Source organism: Perissodus microlepis, chromosome 10 (genome assembly GCF_051167445.1).
Source record: "Perissodus microlepis isolate ML-2025 ecotype Zambia chromosome 10, ASM5116744v1, whole genome shotgun sequence".
NCBI lineage: Eukaryota > Metazoa > Chordata > Actinopteri > Cichliformes > Cichlidae > Perissodus > Perissodus microlepis.
The window spans coordinates 18013856-18038400 of NC_140470.1; the positions used below are offsets into that span (position 1 = coordinate 18013856).

Here is a 24545-nt window from a genome sequence, read left to right on the forward strand (position 1 = left end):
GTGAGGTGTTGTGGCCATACTAGGGAGATATTCAAAAGGGCTGTTGGGCCGGGGGGGGATAAATACATTTTACAGGGTTTATCTATCGGATAAAATACGTTAAATGTCACCGTTATTATTGGCCGGCCCGGAAACAGCGGTGGTGTCCAAATTAAGAGGCTGCTTCCACCTGAGGCCCTGGCCTTCGCAGTCTAAAGAAAGCCGGGTAGTACGGCACGAGCTCCCTCGGTGGAGTGAAACTCTGCTGTCTGCTCCTTGCTATTTAAAATATAACCGGGCGCTGACGTAAACTCTCGACTGTCTCAAACTTCTGTTTAATCATTTTCTGTTTGACGTTTATTCAACTGAGTGAAAGCCCCGGAGGAACCCTCCCGAGGGATTAATAAAGTTAAATTAAATTTAATCTAATCTAATAACTTTAATCTCAGCCAAACCAATTTATTCATGAACAAATAAAACACTGAAAAAGCCAAACAATAACATTTTTAAGTTATCAAAGTAACTTATATATCATGTTTAACCCGAGTAGTGAAAGATCACGGGGGTTTGAAGATGATGTGTCAGTCGGCTCAGATATTTGAAGTTTACACAGCTACATTCTCACCTGAAAATATGTTAAAAGTTTTTTTGCGATTGTTGATACAACGCCGGTCTCTGCGTTTCTTTTGGTCCTGGTAGAGATCACGCTGAGATGTTTCCATGTTTTACACAATCCTTTTATTACCCATTATTCTTACAGATCCATCTGGAGATCAGCACACTGCATCCTATGCAGTCCTATGCTAAAGGCTGATCTAAAGAACTCCACACAACAGTTACAGTTATAACCTCTGGTCTCCTCCCCCCTACAGTAAACATCCCCACAATGGAAATACACTAGTACAGTGGCCAAGGGTGCTGACACCCTGACCCCCATCTCCTTTTAAGGTAGTGTCCGTTTGCCCTTTGTCTGCCCCTCACCCTCAGTAACTCTTGCTTCCTGGCCTGGGGGTGGGGGTTGATTGTCCTCCTGCCCTGCACCCCAGTTCTTTGTTCCCATTCCAGGCCTTCTTACACCCATTAACGGCCATATTGTAATATTACAATCCCAAACTATGTCTGTGAAGGTTCTCAGTCATCCAGGTCATCGTAGTCAAAGGAGCTTGCAAAGAAAAGCGTCTGGACTTCTTTAAGTTGCTTGAAGACGTTTCACCTCTCATCCGAGAAGCTTCTTCAGTTCTAAGGTCAAATGGTGGGGAGTCCCAGATTTAAACCTAGTGGGAGTATCCCCCCACAGAGGGACAAAAGGACCCCCTGATGATCCTCTAATTGCCTGAGCCAAGGTGTGAAACTGGGTGTGGGTCCCAATCAGCCAGGGTTTCGGGTGAGCTCATTGTGAAACCTGGCCCCACCTTATCATGCAAATTCCTGAGGTCAGGTGGCCCAGGATGTGAGTGGGCGTTAAGGCGTCTGGGGAGGGAACTCAAAACTGGATTATAGATGGCAGACAGTTGGTGTCGTAAACCACCGCCTCTGTTCAAAGATGGTCGCTCACAGTGGACATAGATGGCTTCTTTCACTCCTCTTTCAAACCATCTGTCCTCTCTGTCCAAAATGGGAACATTGGCATCCTCGAAAGAGTGACCTTTATCCTTCAGATGTAGATGGACTGCTGAGTCTTGTCCTGTGGAGGTGGCTCTTCTATGTTGTGCCATGCGCTTGTGAAGTGGCTGTTTGGTCTCTCCAATGTAGAGGTCTGGGCATTCCTCGCTGCACTGTACCGCATACACCACATTGTTAAGTCTGTGTTTTGGAGTTTTGTCTTTCGGGTGAACCAGTTTTTGTCTGAGCGTGTTGCTGGGTCTGAAATGCACCGGGATGTCATGCTTGGAGAAAACTCTCCTGAGTTTTTCTGATACACCGGGTACATAGGGGATGACAATGTTGTTGCGTCTGTCCTTCTTATCCTCCCTCGCTGGTGTCTGATCTTCGACCAAACTATATTCTCTTTAACTCTGATGTATATTACAAAATCTATTCTCAACACGACTCAGAAAGAGAAATAAGAGTAATATTAAAACTAAGTAGCTGGAACTGGCTGGGCCGCGCTATGAATTCTGCGATATGGTTTTTTTCAATTTTGTTGTCCGGGTGGAAAATCGGGAGAAATTCGGGAGAACGGTGGCTCCGGGAGATTTTCGGAAGCGGCACTGAAATTCGGGATTCTCCCGGAAAAATCGGGAGGGTTGGCATGTATGGTTGTGGCAACACCACTAACCTTGTCAAACACCTCAGAGTAAAGAATATCACAGAATATGACGAGCGTATGTTGAGGCGAACTGAAGAGGAGGAGAGGGACAGGTGCTGCTAGGGTGAGACAGACGTCTCTCACGGAGTCCTTTAGTGCTGCAGGCAGGCAAGGTGTTCAAATAGCGCACAACTTAAGTTGATTTATTTCTATTCTCAACAATCCCCCTTTTTATCTCTCCAATGAGAGATCACATCACACCTGTCCTTCAACCTGGGGGAAAACTGGTTTCCTAAACCTGACGGACTCTCTTTGTGTGAATGCTTTTCCCACTTCCTAGTTTAACTGCTTGAATAGGGTGGTGTGGAGTAGACAACCATCAACATCCATTCACTCAGGCTTCTTTTTCCAGCGTGGGGTGAGTCTCTGCGTTCTTCCTCCTCTTCTTTATTCAGTCTCAGGGGGAGACTACCCTGAGACCTTGCTACAGACCACGGGATTATTTTGCCCCCGTGGTTGAGGTCTGGGTGTTCTCTGACTCGTTTGAGTCAGGGCTCGATTCCCCCTTTGGTGCTCAAGTTGCTCCTTGTTCCTTCACCGACTTTCCTGGCTCCTCAGCTACTGCACACTGGCTCCAGTGCTACCCGGCTTCGCCTTTGCCCTTCAGTCGAACAGCGTGCGATATCCTGTCCACTTCGGCTCCGGCCACTTTCTTTTGATCACTTTCAGACGTACCCACCAGGCTTCCTGCAGTAAGCTTCCTGCAGCAAGCTGTGCTCTCTCTGTAACCCATGTGCCTCTTCAATAGCTCTTGTTCTGATCTCTGGGGATAAGACTGGTCGCCCATCTGGTGCTCTTGAAGCCTTCTCTCCAGGTCTCAGTCTGCATCTTATGAATGATCTCCTTCCGTCAGTTTGGTCACTGCACCTGTAATTAAAAATTAAAACTACCCTGGCAAACCCCTTTTGCCACATGGTCCTTGCCATGTGTCAATGCAAAACAATTAGAGATGCACAATAAAGTGACCCATTCTCTCTTAAAATTTCCAGGGCTTCTCCCATGGAGTAGCTCTGCTCCAGGCCTGTAAACCTGTGGTTAGAAAATTGGCCAGTGGTGTTTCCTGCTGCAAATCATGTGATTAAATCATATGATTAACCCTCTGCTGTAGAAAAAGTAGATGTAGATGTTAGCCCAGTGCATCTTGTATGCACACTTTCTTACAGTGACCTTTGCATTGTAAACAATACAAGGTCATATTAACACACTGCTTGTAAATAGACACAGAAAAAACTGGCAACCAAAAGATCTGCATGGCCTACAAGACATGCAAAACTAAGATGTTGCTTTCATCCTCCACCCTTTCTGCTCTGTGGGTGGAGGTGCAATCTTGCATATTGGTGTCAAGTCAGTCAAGTTTTTGTCAGTCCAGTCAGTCCTCATGTTTATTGCTGATAGCCGAACCTCTCGTGTCACATTAAGTTTCTACTGCCAGCAATATGATGACATTTCAAAAAGAACAAAAAAAGAATTTTAGAATGGATTACCTCGCTGAATCCTTTTAGGCAGGGACTCCCTATCTGGTTGCGTCCCAAATAAGTGACTTTCTCCAGAGCCCATTGTAATGTGGAGAAGCTCAGTTTGCGATCATTTTCCAGCAAAAATGTTACATAACGCTTTCAGATCCAATCATGCAGGCCTGCTTGAAGGAGAGAAAATTGTCAAACAAAACTTTTATTGCACTGTTTAAAAATACCAGCATAACCAAATATATAAAATCGTAGTCTTAGGGCTTATCCCTAAGTTACTGCAGTAGATAACTGAACAAACCGGCGATCAGTAGCAGGCAGCGTTGGCTTAAATAGTTCTCCTGTAATTGGCAGCGGTTGGGGCTCAGGTGCTGCCCAGGTGGCTCCGCCCAGGAGAGAAGCCAGGGAACAATACTGATGACAAAATGCAAAAAGCCCCTAAGCTGCTCCCACAGACCATGACATTCTCTCACAAATCATTAACGTATTGCATTCATTGCTTATAAGAAAACTTGTGTGTGATACGCAAGTTCCATTGGCAGCATTTATGACAACATGTAACTGCATATGGAGGGAGGCTCATGTGGGATTAATGCTATTAATTTACAGAAGGTTTTGTGGTTATGACACCTGTCTCCCACAGGCTAAAACTTAAAAAAAGAAGAAAAAAAACACAGACAAACATTCATACTCACACCAATGGGCAATTTGTAATCACCAATTAACCTAACCCCACTAAGTGCATGTGTATGTACTGTAGGTGGAAGCTATGCAAACTCAGGTAGAACGTCTCAGCCAGTCGAGCAAAATATAATGTTCAACAGAATGAAAGGCAGAGGTCAGGTCCATCGTCAGGAAAACACAATATTCGCCTATATTACATTACATCAAAATCTTGTTGGACACTCTAAGACTAGCTGGGTCTGTAAAATGAGTAATATGAATTCATATTAATCAATGTATGTTCTCATCTGCACCGCTCATGTGTTGCTAATTGGATGTATTCTAATTTCCTCCATCTCAATTCAAGTAAAACTGAGGTTCTAGTGCTTGGCCCAAACATTCAAAGTTAGCCAGTACATCAGTGCCCTCGCTAATACCATCAAATCATCTGGTTAAAAACCTTGGTATCCTTTTTGATACCAAGATCAACACTTGAATTTTGAAAGTCATATCTCAGAGGTTACCCAGTCTTGTTTCCTTCATCTGAGAAATATTGCGAACAACAACCCTTTACTGTGAGTTTGTCATCTTGAACTTTTAGTACACACTTTAATTTTCTCCTGTGTTGATTATTACAATTCACTTTTCACGTACATCTCTCAGTTCTTTCATAGCTCATCTTCAATTAGTTCAGAACGCAGCAGCAAGGCTGCTAACGAAAACTAGCCAGCAGTCACATATTAAACCTATCCTTGCTTCCCTTCACTGGCTTCCAGTGAAATTCAGAATCCACTTTAAATTATGTTATTAACATATAAACTTTACATGGACAGGGCCCTGCACACCTTATCAATGCAGCCGACCTTTTGGATCTAACCAGGGCCTTCTAGCCATGTATGCGTGTATGTAGGGATGAATATCCCTCAGTATGGCTGATTATATGCCTGTTTATGGGTCTCTATGTTTTAACATGTAGATTTAACTTCTATCTGTTCTATGTGTTGCTTTTATTTGAGCTGTAAAGCACTGTAACTTGATGTTTCGAAAGGGTGATATAATTAAGTTATTATTATTAACAATAATAATATTATAAGTCTTAGCAATGAATGGGAATTATGAGATTGACCTTTAGCTGCCAAGAAGACAAGGGACAAGCCTATTTCTTTCTTTCTTTTTTTTAAGTGGGTGGATAACACTTGTGAACCCAGGTAGTCCAATACAACCACTGTGACCTGCTGTACAGCTGCAACCTAAAATAAAGCACCTGGAGCTTGGACGCTATTATCTGACTCCCGTATTTTGAATGGTGTTTGGCTGGCTGCTGAATTGTGTACCCTATGCACACATGCACACACATGAGGAGAGCAGTACACAAGAGAACAGAGTACTGCTATAAGTATCAGAGCACAAAGTTGCTCTGCTTATATTTGTAGCTAGCCTTCACAAACTAGAGGCAGCCTACACAAACGAGTACAGAGAATTATAGAAGATTAACAGAAGCTCTTTACATGGCATTGATTAACTCAGCTGCTGAGAACAACATCACCTTTGTGCGACCTGCATATTTTATATTAAGTGGTTTTATTGGCATACCTAATATTAGATATTATTTTGTCTTTCTGTGTTTTATTTACATTCTTGCAGTGGTGGGAAACACATTAGTGATGATTGTAATAACATTGGATCACATGTTGAGAAGTCCTAAATATATTGCTGTTTTTAATCTTGCATTTACAGACCTGTTAAGTAGCTCTGCTTTGGTTCCAAAGGTTGTTGACATTTTTCTGTTTAACCATTATTATATTTCCTACAATGACTGCTTGACTTTCATGTTTTTCTGCTTTACTTCAATTTTTATGCAAGGTTTTAATCTGGTTGTATTGTCCTTTGACAGAGTCATGGCTATCATGTACCCTCTGCACTATCAAATGAGAGTGAGCCACAAGCTCATTTTATCTTTGATCGCTTTTTTCTGGCTTCTTGCCATAACTCTTATACTCATTGCAGTTGGCCTTCTCACAAGACTTTCTTTTTGTAAGTCTGTTGTTATTCAGAGCTATTTCTGTGATCATGGTCCTATGTATCGTCTTGGCTGCAATGATGTTACCCCCAATCGTGCATTTGCTGATTTGGCACTAGTTATAATTCTTGGGTTTCCACTGGCATTTATTGTGGGAAGTTACAGCTGTATTGGCTATTCTTTGTCAAAAATTTCTACATTTAGGGAAAGAGTGAAAGCTTTCAAAACCTACACAGGTCACCTTTCATTAGTGGCAATTTATTTCCTTCCATTTACATTTGTGTATATCTTTGGGAGTGTAATACATCCAAATGCTAGAATCATAAGCCTTTCTATGAGCACTGTATTGCCTCCCATGTTAAACCCGATTATCTATGTTCTTCAGACACAGGAGATCAAAGAGTCATTAAAGAAGTTGCTGAAAACTCGAGTTACATCCAAAATTGCCACAAAATATTAAAAAAGGATTTAGACTTGAATGTCTGCAGTGCCCTCTGCCATCTGATGTAAAAGATTTAGTCTTTCTGTGACCAAAGAGATTCTGCTCCTCTGTATTTTTCAGGAGTAAGATGTAGACATTATTTTAACTTTAGTCAGTTTTAGTAGCAGCAATCTTCTTTTTTCTTTGAATTTGTTGTTTCAGTACCTGCGTGTGCCACTGTTATGGTACTATTATAGAATCTAAATGACCATAGAATTGAAATTACAAGTTAATATAATTGAAAAAGAATATTCAACAATAAAAATATAAGTGAAGTAACACCAGAGTAATTTCTCTTGCATGACCATAGTAAAATGAAATTGTAAAAGCTGCTTTCCATTATAATCATTTATTTTTTTAAAGTCGTTTAATACCACGTGTCACATATTAAAAAAATGCGAAAAATACGAAAAATATATCGATTCTCACATTAAAATATCGATGTTTTAGTAATTTAGATTAAATTTGTAGTTTATCATTAACAGGAACACAGTGGAAAGAAACGATAACATTCGGATTGTCTACATTCAAAGGAACTACTTCCTCTTCCACCTTTCAGTCATGTGCGAAATACGGCTGTATAAATGTCTCGCAACCCCTTGACTCACAGCAATGGCCGAGCGTAATTGGAGTCATGTGCGGACGTATTTTACCTCCACAAACAGCTGAGACGTGGTTTGCGATACATGTGGCAAAAAAGTGCTCCAAGAGTGAGGTGTTGTGGCCATACTAGGGAGACATTCAAAAGGGCTGTTGGGCCGGGGGGATAAGTACATTTTACAGGGTTTATCTATCGGATAAAATACGTTAAATGTCACCGTTATTATTGGCCGGCCCGGAAACAGCGGTGGTGTCCAAATTAAGAGGCTGCTTCCACCTGAGGACCCGGCCTTCGCGGTCTAAAGAAAGCCGGGTAGTACGGCACGAGCTCCCTCGGTGGAGTGAAACTCTGCCGTCTGCTCCTTGCTATCTAAAATATAACCGGGCGCTGACGTAAACTCTCGACCGTCTCAAACTTCTGTTTAATCATTTTCTGTTTGACGTTTATTCAGCTGTGTGAAAGCCCCGGAGGAACCCTCCCGAGTGATTAATAAAGTTTAATTTAATTGATCTTTGTTTGAAATCCGGGCAGAATAATCCCTTGATCTGTGCAACGACTGAAGGGCAGTATAACCCCTGAGGTCGAAGAAAGAAGAGCAGAGAATCACCCGACTGGTAGACACTGGTAGCTGCAGCAATAAAATAAAGGTTAAAAGCTCCTTAGACAGAGGTTCTAGTCTGAGTACATTTGAAAGGTATATGGTGGCACCAAAATGGGGGTGGGAAACTGGGGTACCAACATAAAGCTGTGGGAGAACTGGAGAGTGATTGAAGTGTCATCTGTACCTACTATTGTTTTTGTAATCATAGTTTTTCTTGCATCTGAACTGCGCAAACACAGAGGTCATCCCACATATGGTCCACCCGTTAAAGGGGGACAGAGGGCCTCAGGACGAAGAAGAAGAAATGGACCTCACAAACCTGGATTCTAGGGTGTAAGTGATCTCTTTAAAAAGAGCTCAAAGGGGGAATTGTGAGATTATTATATTATCTTATGCCACGTTATGCCCCTAATTAAAGATTGTGAAACTATTATGTAGTTTTAGTTTGCATTATTCTCCTGAATTAGAAGAAGGTGATAACTATTACATTTGTTAAACTGATTTGTATTACATTGGACTGCTGATTTGTTGTGAATGAATGATATTGTTTTATGATGCATTATACTGCTGAGTTATAAGAAATACTGTTTTCAGAGAGTCAGGACCTTGTTTTCTGATAATAGAGGAGACAGAGAGCACATTCCACGGGAGCTTCACTCCCACCGTTGTTGAAGGCAGACAAAATAGGGAGCCAAGGCCATAAGTCAGGCTCGCTTTTGATTAGAGAGTCCCAAACATGATAGCTTGAACCAAGTTTGAATAATTAAGAGACCAATTGAGGAGATAAGTGTGGGAGGCGTAGTAGGGAAAGGTGTTTGTTTTGTCTCATGTCTTAGAGGGTGTTGTCTCAAAGCCTGGGCCAGAGGATGGCTAGAGAGGGTCAGAGCGAGGGCAGTGGACCTGGGAATGGTGACCCGGGCCCATGATGCCATTGATGGACATGGAGGCAGCTGAGTGGGACGAGGAGTGACAGCGCAACGTATGGTGACCTCTTGTGGTCAAGAGGTCAAGAGAGGGAGTGTGGAGATCAGGGAAATATTTTACTGCTACTATTCATAACCATTATCATTACCATTACATTAATTATCATTTCAGTCATGCGGGGTGAGGCCGAGTGCATTTTGAGGTCGAGACACACACACACACACACACAAACAGTAGTTAGACTCATGTTTAGGTAAGAGTTCAAATAATAGTTTGCAAAACCTTGTAACTGTAAGATTATGTTTGCATAAGGGACAGTTTGTTCCAGGAGATAAGCGAGAGTTAGAAGATTAATAGGAAGCACCTGGCCTCGAGACGGAGAAGATGTCCTTTTAAATGTGTCAAAAGTCATCAACAAAACATTTGTGGTTTTGAAACTTATGCTTGTATTGTATCTGCTTTGACGCATGAGGGGGCGTCATAAATAATACCCTGATGTTATAAAAACAACTGTTTGTGTATTATTGGGCGGAGATCGATGCTGGTGTGTGCAGTGTTCATCTCTCCACGCGTGTGTTCATTAAAATCATTGTTTGACCGACTCTCCTGGACCAATTGTTGTTTTTTGTGCTCAGCCTCAATATCTGAACCCGTAACACTGGCTGCTGAATTGTGTACCCTATGCACACATGCACACACATGAGGAGAGCAGTACACAAGAGAACAGAGTACTGCTATAAGTATCAGAGCACAAAGTTGCTCTGCTTATATTTGTAGCTAGCCTTCACAAACTAGGGGCAGCCTACACAAACGAGTACAGAGAATTATAGAAGATTAACAGAAGCTCTTTACATGGCATTGATTAACTCAGCTGCTGAGAACAACATCACCTTTGTGCGACCTGCATATTTTATAATAAGTGGTTTTATTGGCATACCTAATATTAGATATTATTTTGTCTTTCTGTGTTTTATTTACATTCTTGCAGTGGTGGGAAACACATTAGTGATGATTGTAATAACATTGGATCACATGTTGAGAAGTCCTAAATATATTGCTGTTTTTAACCTTGCATTTACAGACCTGTTAAATAGCTCTGCTTTGGTTCCAAAGGTTGTTGACATTTTTCTGTTTAACCATTATTATATTTCCTACAATGACTGCTTGACTTTCATGTTTTTCTGCTTTACTTTAATGTCAATGCAAGGTTTTAATCTGGTTGTATTGTCCTTTGACAGAGTCATGGCTATCATGTACCCTCTGCACTATCAAATGAGAGTGAGCCACAAGCTCATTTTATCTTTGATCGCTTTTTTCTGGCTTCTTGCCATAACTCTTATGCTCATTGGAGTTGGCCTTCTCACAAGACTTTCTTTTTGTAAGTCTGTTGTTATTCAGAGCTACTATTGTGATCATGGTCCTGTGTATCGTCTTGGCTGCAATGATGTTACCCCCAATCGTGCAATTGCTGGTTTGGTACTAGTTATAATTCTTGGGTTTCCACTGGCATTTATTGTGGGAAGTTACTGCTGTATTGGCTATTCTTTGTCAAAAATTTCTACATTTAGGGAAAGAGTGAAAGCTTTCAAAACCTGCACAGGTCACCTTTCATTAGTGGCAATTTATTTCCTTCCTGTTACATTTGTGTATATCTTTGGGAGTGTAATACATCCAAATGCTAGAATCATAAGCCTTTCTATGAGCACTGTATTGCCTCCCATGTTAAACCCGATTATCTATGTTCTTCAGACACAGGAGATCAAAGAGTCATTAAAGAAGTTGCTGAAAACTCGAGTTACATCCAAAATTGCCACAAAATATTAAAAAAGGATTTAGACTTGAACGTCTGCAGTGCCCTCTGCCATCTGATGTAAAAGATTTAGTCTTTCTGTGACCAAAGAGATTCTGCTCCTCTGCATTTTTCAGGAGTAAGATGTAGACATTATTTTAACTTTAGTCAGTTTTAGTAGCAGCAATCTTCTTTTTTCTTTGAATTTGTTGTTTCAGTACCTGCGTGTGCCACTGTTATGGTACTATTATAGAATCTAAATGACCATAGAATTGAAATTACAAGTTAATATAATTGAAAAAGAATATTCAACAATAAAAATATAAGTGAAGTAACACCAGAGTAATTTCTCTTGCATGACCATAGTAAAATGAAATTGTAAAAGCTGCTTTCCATTATAATCATTTATTTTTTTAAAGTCGTATAATACCACGTGTCACATATTTAAAAAATGCGAAAAATACGAAAAATATATCGATTCTCACATTAAAATATCGATGTTTTAGTAATTTAGATTAAATTTGTAGTTTATCATTAACAGGAACACAGTGGAAAGAAACTATAACATTCGGATTGTCTACATTCAAAGGAACTACTTCCTCTTCCACCTTTCAGTCATGTGCGAAATACGGCTGTATAAATGTCTCGCAGCCCCTTGACTCACAGCAATGGCTGAGCGTAATTGGAGTCATGTGTGGACGTATTTTACCTCCACAAACAGCTGAGACGTGGTTTGCGATACATGTGGCAAAAAAGTGCTCCAAGAGTGAGGTGTTGTGGCCATACTAGGGAGATATTCAAAAGGGCTGTTGGGCCGGGGGGGCAGGGTAAATACATTTTACAGGGTTTGTTTATTGGATAAAATACGTTAAATGTCACCGTTACTATTGGCCGGCCGGGAAACAGCGGTGGTGTCCAAATTCACAGGCTGCTTCCACCTGAGGACCCGGCCTTCGCGGTCTAAAGAAAGCCGGGTAGTACGGCACGAGCTCCCTCGGTGGAGTGAAACTCTGCCGTCTGCTCCTTGCTATCTAAAATATAATCGGGCGCTGACTTAAACTCTTGACTGTCTCAAACTTCTGTTTAATCATTTTCTGTTTGACGTTTATTCAGCTGTGTGAAAGCCCCGGAAGAACCCTCCCGAGGGATTAATAAAATTAAATTAAATTTAATCTAATCTAATAACTTTAATCTCAGCCAAACCGATTTACTCATGAACAAATAAAACACTGAAAAAGCCAAACAATAACATTTTTAAGTTATCAAAGTAACTTATATATCTTGTTTAACCCGAGTAGCGAAAGATCGCGGGTTTTGAAGATTATGTGTCGGTCGGCTCAGATATTTGAAGTTTACACAGCTACATTCTCTCCTGAAAATATGTTAAAAGTTTTTTTGCGAATGTTGAGACAACGCCAGTCTCTGCAATTCTTTTGGTCCTGGTAGAGATCACGCTGAGATGTTTCCATGTTTTACACAATCCTTTTATTACCCATTATTCTTACAGATCCATCTGGAGATCAGCACACTGCATCCTATGCAGTCCTATGCTAAAGGCTGATCTAAAGAACTCCACACAACAGTTACAGTTATAACCTCTGGTCTCCTCCCCCCTACAGTAAACACCCCCACAATGGAAATACACTAGTACAGTGGCCAAGGGTGCTGACACCCCGACCCCCATCTCCTTTTAAGGTCTTTGTCTGCACCTCACCCTCATTAACTCTTGCATCCTGGCCTGGGGATGGGGGTTGATTGTCCTCCTGCCCTGCACCCCAGTTCTTTGTTCCCATTCCAGGCCTTCTTACACCCATTAACGGCCATATTGTAATATTACAATCAATCCCAAACTATATTCTCTTTATTTTGATGTATATTACGGAATCTATCCTCAACATGGCTCAGAAAGAGAAATAAGAGTAATATTAAAACTAAGTAGCTGGAAGTGGCTGGGCCGCGCTATGAATTCTGCAATATGGTTTTTCAATTTTGTTGTCCGGGAGGAAAATCGGGAGAAAATTGGGAGAACGGTGGCTCCGGGAGATTTTCAGGAGGGGCACTGAAATTCGGGATTCTCCCGGAAAAATCGGGAGGGTTGGCATGTATGGTTGTGGCAACACCACTAACCTTGTCAAACACCTCAGAGTAAAGAATATCACAGAATATGACGAGCGTATGTTGAGGCGAACTGAAGAGGAGGAGAGGGACAGGTGCTGCTAGCGCGAGATAGACGTCTCTCACGGAGTCCTTTAGTGCTGCATGCAGGCACAACTTAAGTTTTTTTATTTTCATATGATGAACCCTGCATTATTAAGTGATAAGAACAAGTAATCTGATGTCCTGTAATCATTATGATGCTATAATTTGAGATACAATAAATAAAAAAAGTTTTTGTACTAAGTATCCGTACGGATCAGTATCGTCGATACCACCCTGAATATTACTTGGTATCGGATTGGAAAGAAAGTCAGTGGTATCGCACATCACTACAATTCACACTAAAACATCCAACAAAACTGTGAGACAAAATGCACAAAGGGAATGAGCAGTGTTTGAATCACTTTTGTTATCTTTAACTGTGTTTAATTGCTCTGCATCCGGGGACACTAGTGTACAGTCACCTCGCCTCAGCGGCCGCTAGCCGACTGAGGACAATAGCGCGCAACCACAGGAAGTGACTTTGTGAGAATTCAAAGGTCACACAAACAAAATAAAAGCTCCCAAAATACAAATACAGACATTGAGTAGGTATAAATAAACACATATACATAACCAATACTGACAAAGCAAAATAACACTAGAGGATTGATCTTTGGTGAAATATAAATGATTTTTTAATACACCCATTACATTTTGTTTTTTATTCATTAAAATAGTGCCTTATCAGCTTAGAGTGACCTGCTTATAGATAAAGCCTAAAGTGTCTGGATGTGGGTGGAAAATTGTCCCCTCTGCCTGCATCAGCATGTCCCTGCTCTGCGGGAGTTTCCACGGCTGCCTGCACAGAAGCTCTGTAAGCCAATGCACTGTTGGCCAGAGCCGAGCAATCAAATTCAGGATGTGATGATTCTCCCTCACTCTGGAGAAAGTGGGAGATATCGGGGGGGGGGGGGGGGGGGATGTGTAAAGAAGGATGGTCCAGATGGCTGAACCTGACAAACCTCTCAGGCAGACCATGTGTGTGCGAGTGGTCGATGACCGCCCTTGCAACACACTCCAGAACACGGCAAGTGAATGGGGAACATTCAGCTTCTGCACCTGTGGGAAAGGAAGGGCTGTTAGGCCGCCTACTTCTTTTTTCTGGCCTGGTGACTGACAAGCTGACAGCCCGCACTCGTCTGTTGCCGGAGTGGAGATGCAAGGGCTGGCTGGGGCTTCATTTGTTTTGGAATCTTGAACTGAGTGGGAGGCTGGGTTACCACTTGCGCGAACATTCATCACAGGGCCAGAGATGTTGTTGGCTCAGTTTTCCGGGGATGGCCTCATCATCCCTCTTCCTCACCTCACATTTCTGCTGCATGGAAGCCAGAGGAGTCCCAAAAATGTTGTCAGTCATGATCAACATGTCCAAGATGTCCTCCTTCCTCTCTGAGAGGTTTCTCAGGTTGAGCAATCTGGCTCTGCTCCTTTCAGTCATGGTGGACTGAAAACAGTCTTATTTTGATGGGATTCTGGGGGTCCTGGAGGAGGCCATAGCCAGCCCCAAATGGAGGTGGGCTGTGACTAACTGTTCCATAGGGGGCATGCAGAGTAAGGCGTGCTTGCCCATGCCCTCAAAATTAAGTGAAGAATCCCCCTGTATAGGGCTTCTGCTGCTGAACGGGCAGTCCTTCCAAGAGACAGTTACCTCTTCCAGTAGCTCCAAGAAGACGGAGAGTAACTGCTTTGCTACCCTTATGGCCTGCACAATTTCTTCCCTTCTTAATATGATCTGGTGGTCTCAGTTAATACATTTGTCCTAGCGTTTCCCACTGTAAAACGTTTATACATGTTTTGCAGTGGGAGAGGATGGTGTGCTCTAATTCTCATCATGGAGAGTGGTCGTAACATTAGGCTTGGCAGCCTAAGAGGGAGGTATGAAGATTTCATATTCTTCCTCGTCGTAATTAAACTCCAACACATCATTTTGCTTTCTCTGTGTTGTTAGGAATATGGCTGGGATGAATAGACCTATATGTTTCCACTCTCCCTAATTACCCTTGTGTGTATATTTTGTTTCATTTTTCCCTCTGTTCATTGACAGGTCATCTGCTCACCTTGCACCATGTTTCTGGTTGCCATGCTTCATGCTCAGGTGTTCCATCTTTAAGTATTCCAAGTTAATGTTACATGTCCCTAGTGTTTAGTTTAGTACAGTTTTCCCAGTTTAGTCTTAGTTAGTTTTGCTTTAGTTTACTCCTGTCTTCCGTTTGTATCACTCTCCAGTTTTCCGATTTAGTCAAGTTTTGTTTCCACCTGAATATGTTGGAACCAGCAGACCTTTAGTTTAGCAACAATTTTGAGTTTGGTGTCTGTGTTACTCAGCTCCACATCATATGGATCTTCTCCACTAGAGAAGAGAAGGGCCTCAGTTGGCCCAGATTGCTATGGCCAACCCAGGTTTTATGGATTGCCTACCGTCTTGGCTTGCCAGCATCACCCACAACATCGTTGTTCTGAACTGATTAGAGTCAGCAACCTGCGTCTCTCCCCATCATACTCACCAGCTCTATCACTGCCATTAAGCCCTTCAACATCCATGTTGCCGCTGCTGCGGCAAAGCCTCTAAAGTCCTTCCAAGTCCATGTCACCACAGCAACGGACAAACTCCTCGGCAGGCATGTGGTCTGAAGATGGGGAGCCTATTGTGCAGACGTATCGTGCGAGCAAAGTATTCAAATACAACTTACTTGCATGAGCATGTACGTGCCCCACAGCTGAGTATGCTCGGCTTCTGCTTCTGCAGCTCCATCAACAAGCATTTGGGTGCACTCTGAGGAGGGTGCATTTACTCGCAGATGAAAGAGGGTACTGTTAAAACAGCGCTATTATTATTATTTTTTTTCTGTTGACGGTTTCTATTAGCTTCATCATTATTAGCAAACTTACTCATGGGCAAATAAATAAATAAATAAATCACCCTTGTAAAAACGATCACCGTTGTGCTCAGTCTATCTATGACAGTCAATATATTCGTCCAGTCGCCCAACCCTAGTGTTCATGGACATGTATGTTGAAAATGTTTTTTGTGTGGCCGAATCAGCTCTCCCAGATACTGAGACTCTGCTCAGGCTCCGTTTAATGACTGAAGAAACTGTGAAAGATGAGAGATGGATTGTGTTTTGGATTTGTGGAAAACACATTTCCCAAAAGACTGTAAATACCAGTGGTTATCCCTGAGTGCACCCTTCTCATGTTTCTTTCCCCGGGGCAGCTGCAGTCCTGCCTTCCCCGCACCCATCAAAATTTCCCAGATGAGGGTGGCTAGGGCCCAGCCACTCCCTGTTTCTGCTCCTAGGGTGGCTGCAGTCCAGCCTCCCCCTGTACCCAATCCAGTTCCCCAAGTGAGGGTGGCTAGGGCACCTGACTTATGCTTTAGCAGGAAAACTACATCATAGCTACATTGTAACTGCAAATCCCTTGGAAACTGTACAGCGTAAATTGATTGCCTGATAGCAATTGGGCTGTTCAGTATTACTGATTCCACCTGTGCATTTCTAACTTCTTTTTCACCAATGTTTTTGATTTTATTAGTGAGAGAATAATAATTTTCTTATCTTATCACATTCATATAATGAATACTAATCAAAGCATCAACTTAAGGACTCAAAAATTCCTGGTGGGAAGTTGTTGAAAGTATGTATGTAATGTACAAAGAAGTAGAAAACCTTGCCTGCAAATAAAAACTGATAACAACAAACAGCAGGGACACAGAAGGGAAAACAACTCCCTACATTTAATTTGTTTCTATTGGCTGGCAACGTTTATAGCACACAACCACGAAGAGCAGCTCAAAAGCTGGCTACTTAATGTCTTCACTCAGAGAACCAATGTTACAACATAACCACACAGCCTGTCACGTTTAGTAGCTGTCTGTTCCTCTTCATTAAACCATGTGATCATAGAGTTATGGGTAGAATTTACTCAATCGGGTCACTACACAATGATTCAGTTTATTTGCCACAAAAATAAAGTTTCTAGGTTTCTACCAGTTTAGTCAGTCCTTTACATAATATTTATATTTTGGTTGGACATTCTTTGAAACAGTAATCAAAGGTTCCTGATATCCACGTAGAAGGTGGAAGAAAGAGAAGTTGGAATGCTTCCTGACATATTCTCAGAGCAGACAATGTTTAAAAATGTTTAAACAGTCATTAAAGTGTATTTATATAGTTATATAGGGGCTTTAATAAATTCCCTTTAAACAAAAAACAAACAAACAAACAAGCATATGTCATGTTGCAATGCATACATCTCAGAAAGGCAACCCTTACATTTGGCTAAAGATAAATGTGATTACTTATCACTATCACCTCACAGCATCGAGGTCCCTGCTTTGAACCTAATCTTTCACCTTTCCATACATGACTTGTCAACTCCCTTTTATTTTATTTATTTTGTATATGTAATGATAAATGGTTCATAAACTGGCCATAGTTGTGAATAAGTATCTATATGTCTCTCTGTGTTGGTCCTAACAGTAACTATTACAATTGCTTAAAAAATTACAAATCACAAATCTTTGCTACATGTGCTTTAAAATCAAACGCACATTCCCCCGTGAAGTGTGACATTTGTAATTTGGGTTCTGTTTGGAAGTACTTAACCATAATTCAACACAGTTTTTATTTTATAAGCATTCCTTAAATAAACAAAGGGGTAAAAATATTTATGCCAAATTTATTCTTACTTTTTAAATTTGACTTTACTAATTTTGTAGTGTGTTGTGATTCTTAAGAACTTCTTCAGAGATTCTTTGATTTCTTGTGTCTGAAGAACATATATGATAGGGTTCAGCATTGGAGGAAAGACTGATGTCAGAGACAGGTTTATGATTCTGGCATTTGGCTCTATGTTTGCGCCTAGAGTAAATGTGATTAATATTGGGAGGAAATAGATTGCCACTAATGAAAGATGAGCTGTGCAGGTTTTAAAACCTTTCATTCTTTCTCGAACTGTGGCCACCTTAGCTAAAGCATAGCCTATACTCAGATAACTCAACAAAACAATTGTAAGAGGAAGCCAAAGAATGAGAACTAGTAAAATCCAAGCAGTTATATCGCTGGGTGTATAATCATTGCATGCAAGCCGGTATATCTGACCATGGTCACAAAAAAAGCTTTTAATAACGACTGACTCACAGAGGGAAAGCCTTGTAAGAAGGCCAGTTGCAATAAGTACAACAATAATGACAAACACCCAGAAAGAGGCAATTAAACAGAACATGAACTTGTGAGTCACCTTCAGTTGATAATGCAGTGGGTAAACGATCGCCATAACTCTGTCATATGACAGTGCAACCAGATTTAGAGCTTGCATCGAAATGAATACATAGCAGAAAAACAGGAATGTCAAGCAGTCATTATAGGAAATGTGGGGGTGATTAAACAAAAAGATATCGAGAACCTTTGGCACCATGGCAGAGTTACCTAACAGATCAACCAATGCAAGATTGAAAACTGCAATATATTTTGATGTTCTTAGATTGTGATCCAAATATATTGTGGCCATGACAGCTGTGTTTGCCAGGACAGAAATAATATAAACAAAAAACAGAAAGGCATAATAATATTTTATATTAGGAATGCCAATAAATCCACTTATAATGAAAAATGCAGGACACAAAAAAGTAATATTTTTACCAAGTACAGAGTTGAAAAGATCCATTGGCAAAAAATCTTACAATCTTATATTGCCTAAGCTCTGATAATGCAGACAGCAGTACTGCACATTATGATTCACTTATGCAAACTGGAGTACCCCAGATGAAGTTCTAACTATCTGCAGATCCCCTCAGTGTCTCCCTTAAGTGTATTGTACACCTATTCCAAAAAGGCTTAAGCTTTTAAACCCATAACTACTAACACACATAGGTGTTTGTGTGTGTGTGTGTTTTCACACACTATAGTTTCCAAATGTAAATTTTTTCTTTTCTTTTCTTTGTTTGATATAGGATTTTAACTTTTCAAGCTGTAGGCTCTGTTTCTCAATTCTACTTTTAAATACTCTAGGAACCACAAGTAAGCCACAGACTGAGAGCAAAGATCTCTAATGGGGTGATACGGCACTATAAGGTCAATAAGATAAGATGGAGTCTGATTATTCAAGAGTATATGTAAGGAGCAGAATTTTAAATTTGATTTTAGATTTAACGGGGAGCCGGTGAAGAGAAACCCATATAGAATAAATATGCTCTTGGGTGCTGGTTTAGCTTTAGTGGGCTGAGCAGGTGACCATATGCCGTATGGCTAAGAGTGGCTGGCCTGGGTTCGAATATGACCTTTGGCCCTTTGCTGCATGTCTTCCCAGCTCTCCCTCCGATTTCTTGTCAGTCTCTACTGTCCCTATCAAAAAAAGAAAAAAAAAATACTAAAAAGGATAAATGTGTTCTCTCTTTCTAGAGATAAATGTGAAGTCATGCCGGCTCGTTGCCCGGATCAACAAGGTCCGTGTCAGGTGTTGAGGAACCAGGGCACCCTGATGAGAAGTGGGCTACTGGAACAAGAAGGCATTGGTAGGCAAGAGACGAAAATAGGGCGTTGTTGGAATGCTACTGCGCAAGTAACCCCGGCGAAAGGCGCTACATGAATAGGATGGAATCTTCAATATACAACATCCACATTGAGCTACTAGTTGTTTCACAGTCAGAGTTTCAACATTCAGAAGAAGGGATTGTACTCACAGCTAGAGATTGACAAGGCACAACACACATGCTACGGCAAGGGTGAGCCAGGAAGACACCCGAGATTGGGTACAGGTCAGGCATCATAGCAGCTAAGATGAACAGGCACATGGGTCAATACATGACTGGGACACAGAAAGGGATTGGCAAGAATACCAGAGGTGCAAAACACCAACTACTGGTAGACCCTCAAGCTCCCACGCCTCTGGTAGAGGACCCGAGCTTGAAGCATATTAAGGGGGAGTTATCTAATTGTGTGTGTGTGTGTGTGTGTGTGTGTGTGTGTGTGTGTGTGTATGTATATTTCACAGTTCGGGTCAGTTCGATACTTTGGTGTCATGGTTATATATTTTTTCAATACAAAAAAAAATGTTCATGCCTTTTTTAATTTGTAATTTATTAAAATTATAAATATTTCTTTTAACTCAAAATTACAGTTTTTAAATTAAATGTTGCTGAAACATGAAAATAATAATAAAAATAATCTGATGGAGAGTTTATTACAGAGAAATGGCTCTTTCCAAAATAAAAGCTATACCATACCCTTCTTCTGGGGTATTCTCAGCAGCATATTAAACATATCAGGTCACCATAAAATGAACCTCTCTCTGATGGACCTCCCCTAACACTCATCTTCTGAAGTGCTAGCATCGCATATACAACAAAAAAAACTTAAATAAAAGGCCCACTTAAATGCAACCCAAAACATAGTTTACTAAATTTTCATGTTTTTCTTCAGAAAAATTGGGATGTCCACATGTTCTGCTGACAGTACAGATCTGCTTGCTGTGACAATGTCACCTGCTGTGGAAAACATCCTCTCAATTGGGACAGAGGTTCCAGGTACAACCAAGTAACACTGTGCCACTGTGCCAACTTGGAAAGATGAGGGTACGAGCTCAGTTGTTCCTTCCACCATCTCAGTGGGTTATCATCTGTGGGAATGCAGTCTGCAAACCTGTACAAGTTATTTCCTCCTCTGCCACTTCAGCTGCAGACCTGGTCCTTGGCTCCTGTGCCACGAAGAGTTCTCCAAACAACTCCTTCATGGTCTACTTCTTCTCTGGTGAAGATGCTGATGGCTAATCTGAAGAGTTTGCTGCTTGAGTCTCTGCGGAGGTCACAGTTTCTGTGGTGCCTGCGGCTTGGTCCTGAGGAAATATAAACAACCAAACTGTTAATTGTATTTGGTTAAATAATATTTATAAATCAAGCAGTAGCAAAATAAAATTTGAAAAATGAAAAAAAGAATACCTACTTATTCAATGCTCAGGACAATCTCTGTGGTGAGTGCTCCATAGACTCTGAGCTGAGTTACATCCAAGTGTCACAGGGACTTGAATCGAGGATCTAAAGCTGTGCACTTGTGTAGGTAATTCTGAAGGGAAGGATCAATGTATCTCTGCTTCTGGTCCTCCCTGATCTTTTTTTTTTTACATCTCTCACTGCTGGGCTGTTGTCATCAGACAGTTCAGAATGTGCATTTGGAGAGGCAGGATGCTGTTGGAGAACACATCATGATTGTTACATATTTTAGTGTATTCAGCCACTGTATGTTCTTCTTCCTGAGTTAGATTCTGAATGTTCTTCATACTCTTCCTCACAGTGTTGTCGGCCATAGCAGCATACACTGCAGTTTTCTGTTGAAGGTATCTTTCCATTATATCATGGGAGGAGTTCCACCTTGTTGGAACATCTTGAATCAGTTTTTCTTCACTAAGCTGCAGCAGTTGTTTTTTTTTTCTTAAACATACATAACTATGTTTTTAGCATTGTCAGTAGTTACAGGTATTGTCACATTTGGTTGGACAGACCTTTGGCTAAGTCGTCAGTGGCATTACTTTTGATGAGGCATGTCTGCAAAACACTGCCTTTCATCTGCCATTCTGGATCAATGTAATGTGTGGTGACGGTCAGGTAGCTCTGTGTAGCTCTTGACATCCAGCCGTCTGAGGTCAGAGCAACAGCGGGTGCTGCTGACACTGCCATCTCTAATTTGGCTTTTGTCTCCTTGTACAAAGCAGAAACTGTGGTATCGGTGAAATAGAGATTGACAGACCATGTGACTTTCGCGCATTGCATTGTGGGTACGAGTGGCAACAAAATCAAAACACTGCATCAAGCGCTAGCATTTCCAGCACCGGTAATCAAAAAGGCAAAAAAAAAAAAACGTACGAGGAAAAAAATCAAATGAGTTAAAGGGTTAGACCCATACAAACATACAGAGTGGAGTAAGGACGTTAGTGTGCTGCCCAACTTTCATCACGCACATATTTATTATTATATGGTCCTAAGTGCGAGTGCATACACTCACAAAATGTTTTAGTAACTTCAGATCCCTGCAACAAGCCCAGGTCCAGTTTACTTTGGTGATTTGGACTATTCCATTTCACAGCTGTTGTTACATTTTTTTTCCCTTTATCTCCTGTACAGGCTAACGCAATCTATTTGTCATTTCAGGTTGTAGTATTAAACAACATTTTCAGATCTAAAAAAAAAAATGAGTGTTTTGTAATTCATTCAATGTATTGTCTTTATTTATAACTGGCATTATTGTTTCATTCTATTATAGAATCTTACAAGAAAGATGCAAAGTTGTATTCCATTATGCTTTATTAGCTGCTTCGGTGAAAAACAAATCAACAATGCAACAACAACAACAACAAAAAAAACCATTGCAAAACAACATACTGGAAAACAGTTATTCATCACTTGATTGCTTCAATACAACCCTTGGGCACATATATGCCTGACTTTTTGTGGCTGTTTTGATCTCGCTCTCTCTCTTAACCGATCAAATCTCGCTGTGGTAGCAGCTTTAAACTCGGTATGACCCAGGTTGATAGAGGGTGCCCAGTCTGGATCGCACTCCAGCATTTTGTAGGCTGGTTTTCCTACAAAACACAACAAACATTAGCCCGCAAAGCCACAGTGAACAAAGCAGCATAGCGCAACGAATTCAATTCAAATCAATATAAGACTTATTTGTAAACTACATCAACAACTATGTTATGATAAATTACGTAATAACTACAACAGAAGACTTACCTTTGTGGAAATGCTTGGAGCAGACTAACATGTGAGCTGGAGTGTTCTGGAATGTTATATTTGGTCTTCGAATGGCTGCAATCCAGGCCATCCGTCGGCTCTTTGTTACTTTGGAAACATGGCTTAAACAATTTCTCTTCCACGACGGAATCCGATAAAAAACGATCTCTTTACCCATTGACTTCCCGTGGCTGTCATGTGACCGGCTATTGCAGTTAGTAATACAACAGCTTCTTGCCATTCTTTGTTTCTTTTTATCGCTGTGTGACTGTTTTCATGTGAAAGCCTGCGTGCGCTTGTACCGCTTGCCACTCGTACCCACAATCCTTTGCGGTTTTACCCCGAAATGACATCCCATTTTCAATCTCTATAGGTTTGTGTTGACAGTAATAAAAGTAGCAATTGCCCTGTCCATTTCTTTTGCCCTCTTAGAATCGTGTGCTAACGGCTGTCTTAATGACTCAGGTAAAGTTTGTAGCATGCATGCTTATTGTTGTTTTTGTCTGCTTCCACTTGTCTTTGCACTAGGGTGATGTTGGCTTAAATGTGCAGTCATATTCATTTTGTTCCCACCGATGTAATTGAGCATTGCGTGGCACATCCGACATACTGTTGTACTTTTGTCCAAGACGCGCTTACCATCAGGGTCATACTTCACATGAAAACCAAAATAGTTCCAAACGCCAGATCTGAATGACGGTGGAGGAGGTTCAGTTTTGGGTAGCATTGAGGCAGTTGCCATGTTGCAACGAGATCCACTGAATTCTCAATACAGACAGCATCGTCAGAAGATAAGTTGATGAAATAAATTAAAAATTTTGTATTCTTCAATACTAGGGATGGGTACTGGTATCCGGTGCGCTCTGACATAAACGGTAGTAACCAGACCAAAAAGCAGCGGACATTTCGGTGCTTTATTTCGGTGCTTTTTTTTCCTGAGATGTCATACACTTTGGATTCCAGCCAATCATTTTACCTTTCCGAGGACAGTAGGCGGGCCCAGGTACGTACGTTCTTTTAGAGCAGAGCTACAGATTAAAAATGTCCAAGGCGAAGCGGCCAAAGTCTGGCTGTACTTCACAGCAAAAGATGCAAACTCAGCAGCCTGCAACAAGTGCTTTAAGGTGATACAATGCAAAGGAGGTAACACCTCGAATCTGATGAAACACCTGGCGACGGATAGCGTTTTGTTAAAAGCCGAGAAATGCGCCGTATTTGATAGCTTGCTGCGAGACCTTACACCGAGCACATCTACTGCGGGTGGGTTGCCTGTTATCGGACGCGGAGTCAACAACATCCCCCAAAAACCCAAAGAGTAGAGTCCTGGCCCCTAGCCCTGCCAGTGTAGCAGAAATGATGACGGATGATGATGGCAGCAACAGCCGTTCTTCTCTGGGTGAGTACCTTAATGTTGTTCGTGTGTAATTTACGTTGAGTAGGCTAACCACGTTATTACTTTACATACATGCATGTAAGGTGAACTAGCAAACACCGTCGTAGTTACATGCAGCTGTCTTCTTGTTTGATGGCAGATACTCCCTTCACCCTGGCCAAAAAGGCTAAAATGACCAAAGAAAAAGTGGAAAACAGCTAAACATGAGAGGTTTTTGGACAAAGTTGGTGTTTTTTCCATTGATTAAGCACTGCTTCCAGCCAAGAGTGATACCATAAATCCCCTATAGCTTCAGAAAAGGCTAACATTGTTATCTTTTTACAAAAAAACAGCTGAACATGAGAGGTTTTTGGACAAAGTGTGTGTTCTCCATTCTTTAAGCACCGGTTCG

At 41.3% G+C, this 24545-nt stretch overlaps 3 protein-coding genes across 3 annotated transcripts; 2 read left to right on the forward strand and 1 right to left on the reverse strand.

Annotated features, from left to right (window-relative positions):
• Nucleotides 1-5924: 5924 nt before the first annotated feature.
• LOC146379221 (olfactory receptor 1500-like) lies at nucleotides 5925-6896 on the forward strand. The gene has a single exon (XM_084941653.1). It carries the CDS (start codon nucleotides 5925-5927, stop codon nucleotides 6894-6896), a length of 972 nt encoding a protein of 323 aa, XP_084797779.1.
• Nucleotides 6897-9895: 2999 nt separating this feature from the next.
• Nucleotides 9896-10867, forward strand: LOC146379222 (olfactory receptor 1500-like). Its single transcript, XM_084941654.1, has one exon. The coding sequence runs from the start codon at nucleotides 9896-9898 to the stop codon at nucleotides 10865-10867; it is 972 nt and encodes a 323-aa protein (XP_084797780.1).
• A 6850-nt stretch (nucleotides 10868-17717) lies between these two features.
• Nucleotides 17718-18698, reverse strand: LOC146379223 (olfactory receptor 1500-like). Its single transcript, XM_084941655.1, has one exon. The coding sequence runs from the start codon at nucleotides 18696-18698 to the stop codon at nucleotides 17718-17720; it is 981 nt and encodes a 326-aa protein (XP_084797781.1).
• Between the last annotated feature and the right edge of the window lie 5847 nt (nucleotides 18699-24545).